The 3,209-nt window shown below is 40.4% G+C and overlaps 1 protein-coding gene across 1 annotated transcript in view; it reads right to left on the bottom strand.

Moving 5' to 3' along the window:
* Positions 1-3,209, bottom strand: part of LOC103595116 (spondin-1-like) — a 134,784-nt gene that overhangs the window by 7,688 nt on the left and 123,887 nt on the right. Inside the window, exon 4 of the mRNA XM_008578433.1 lies at positions 1,784-1,857. Coding sequence (XP_008576655.1) covers positions 1,784-1,857 — 74 coding nt within the window. The remainder of the gene's footprint in view (positions 1-1,783; positions 1,858-3,209) is intronic.

Genomic DNA, 3,209 nt, shown 5'->3' with positions numbered 1-3,209 from the left:
ATATTAAAAAAAAAAAAAAAAAAAGACGTGCATGAATAGTCCCATCACTTATCATGCTTTCAGAGACTTTACTAGGATGGGTAGGGGTTTGGAAATACGTTGTTCATAAGTTCAGGTTTACTTCTGGGTATACAAGCAGCCAGGAACAACTTAGCCAGTTTCCCCCTCAGCCCCCATTTTTAGCTGTGAATAGCTGGTGAGTGTTGAGAGGGAACATGAATAAATTATTGGTCATAAGTTCAGGTTTACTTCTGGATATACAAGCAGCCAGGAACAACTTAGCCAGTTTCCTCCTCAGCCCCCATTTTTAGCTGTGAATAGCTGGTGAGTGTTGAGAGGGAACATGAATAAATTCAGTATTTTTGACTGTCAAATCCACATCCTAACTGTGCATTGTTGCTTTCAGTTTGTTCTGCTTCCTGCAAGACAAAAACAATGACTACAGAGGCAACTCACTTCAATTGCTTTTACTTCAGTCCCCCTAGCAGGATTAACATAAATGTTGGTTTTCGGAAGTTGGACATTTACTCTCAAACATTATACAAAGAGCAGCAACAAAGAGTATAAAAGTCATTTTGGGTGTCAGGAAGAACATTTTACAAGTCTTCCTTTTGGAATTCATTGGGTTCATTCAGTTTGAATATGAAAAATCAGTGATGGGTAGAAGTGCATTCTGGGTTCTAGGATGCAGACGAAGTATGGAATGTTGTAATAACAACTACGGTGTACTGAGTCTTTGTATGTGTTGATCCTTTTCCATGTATTGTCTCATTTAATCCTAACAATCCTAGGAGGTAAGTACTTTGTTTATCCCCACTTTTACAGATCAGTAAACTGGGGCAGGTTTGGTAACCTGCTCAAGGTCACAGGGTTAATGAGTAGTGCAGGCAGAGCTTGAGCCCAGGTCTTCCTGGGTCCATAGCCCATGCCTTTAATCTCTACCCAAATCATTCCACGGAAGACCTTCTCTGGACAGGTCTGCACAAACACCAATAAGAGAAAATTTTCTGTTTGTTTCTGTTTTGCTTTTTCCAAATGAAGAATGATGCTCCAGGATTTCTAATCAGTCTGAAGGAGGAGGGTGGGACNGCTTATATAAATAGCATTTACTATGTGCCAAAGAGGCACTGTACTATTTTACATATTTAAGTCACATGGTGAAGAAGGGTAGAGGCAGATTCAAATCTGGATCTCATCTGAATCAAAGCCTCTGCATTCACTTCCCCACTCTACTTGGTCTCCATGAGTGTGTTAGAATGCCTTCAACTCACAAAGAGGGGGTTGATGAGCTTGAAAATCTAAGGACCAGAGCCCTGAATGTGGTAAAATCACAAGGTCAATGCCTCCTGGCACCTCCATCCCCTGCTTATCTTCCCAGGAGAAAATCCCCTTATATTGTCCGGATGCCAGAGAAGCTCCTGCTGGTGATTTTTCCAAAGAACCATTATAGACTTTTTAAAGGTACACAATTGTGCATTCCTTAATTAAGTCCTGTGAATTATTCCAAGGAACCTCTTCAGAATAATCACTGTTTCACAAAAATAAGACGACACCAATATAAGGTACATTATCTCCTACCCAGGGAATAAAGCTGAGTAATTAGAGCTTAAGGCAGATCCAATTATCCACAGCACACAGCCAGATTAAAAATTGCAGCTCCGTGAGGAAATAGAACCCAGAGGAACTCAGAAAGCCCAGTCTCCCTAATTCCTGCACCAGGATGCTTATACTCAGTAATGAGCCTCCTTGCATTTACCGTCCCTCCCCACCTGCGTGGTCTTACCTTGTTCACAAAGTTTCCTGGTCAGCGAGCCCTCATCTTGAAAATAAATAATGCGTTTCTGTACGATGCTGGCTCTGTGGAGAAAGAAAACACGGCACAGTGGTGAGGAGGGCATATTTTGGGGCTCAGTCAGACAAGGTCTTTGCTTGGCCACCTACGGCTTTGTGGCTTTGGGCGAGTCACCTCAACTCTCTGTGCCTCAGTTTCTTCATTGGAAAATTGGCATAATAGCAATAATACCTACCTCGTGGGGTTGCTGTGAAGACTAAGTCAGAAAATGTATGTCAAGAGCTTAGTACATATTTAGAAACCACTCAATATTAGTTATGGAGTTGTTAGTGGTGGCAATTTTATTATTAAGTGAACTAAAGCATTTTCAACAACTTTTCTCAATGGTTCATTTTACTCTCTTTTCACATTAAACTATCCAGGCCAATTAANACAACTTTTCTCAATGGTTCATTTTACTCTCTTTTCACATTAAACTATCCAGGCCAATTAAGATCAATCAAATTCAAACCATAGAAGCATGTCAAATCCTCTTCCTGAAGAGGAAGAAAGGAATTTAAAAATATATTTTAATTTGTTCTGAAAATGTCATTCTATATCTTTCCTGAAAGTCTAGACAAAACTCTCCTACATTCTGAACAAAGACAATTTCAGCTGTTATATTTCTCTCTTAAACATGTCAAACACAGAATCTTAGAATTTGGAAAAGATATTTTGAGGTTGAAAAATTACTTACTTTCGGCCAGCACATATTTTCTCTTGAATCTGGGATTGCACAGACATGCTACTTCTCCTTTAACCCACTCTGTTGTTTATTTTCAGCTGGCCTTGAAGAGTCTGAATCCTGAAACCCAAAGTTCCAGTAATTTGAAAGTCTGAAACACTTAAAATTGAGAGGGTGCCAGTGGATCTTGGGCCATTTCTATTGATTTTCTTCAGCAATGCTGCTCAATCAGAAGGTAATTTTCACTTCAATTTGCTCTATTTAAGAGATAAAGTGATCCCTTGACTCCACTCCAGCAGACCACACTGAACAAGTGTTAGAGTCACACGGTCTGCCATGTCACACAATCCCAGACCCAGGAATGGGCCCCATGTGTGCATGGATCTGCAGTGCACAGAGGCAATTTCCCTGATGGTCTGGGCCTAAGCCAGGATGACTCTCCAGAGAAATGTCTACTCTACATCCAGCCTTGCACAAAAGAATACAATTTGGACCAGCCTACAGATGTCTTTTATAGTCTTTCCCCACCCAAGAGAGATGAGATGTTGAAGTAAATGAATGAAATATGCTTCCTGTCTACACAAAGCTGCTTTGATCATTTATCCATTTGGCTGATCATTAAGTACGAAAGTTTCCTCAGGCCAAAAGAATAACACTCATCTCTTCCCCAAAGCCAAATAACAAAACATCCGA

The sequence above is a fragment of the Galeopterus variegatus genome, unplaced genomic scaffold (genome assembly GCF_000696425.1).
Source record: "Galeopterus variegatus unplaced genomic scaffold, G_variegatus-3.0.2 Scaffold1686, whole genome shotgun sequence".
Taxonomy (NCBI): Eukaryota; Metazoa; Chordata; class Mammalia; order Dermoptera; family Cynocephalidae; genus Galeopterus; species Galeopterus variegatus.
The sequence above is the reverse complement of the archived record's forward strand: the minus strand, read 5'-3'. Positions and strand labels throughout refer to the sequence as shown.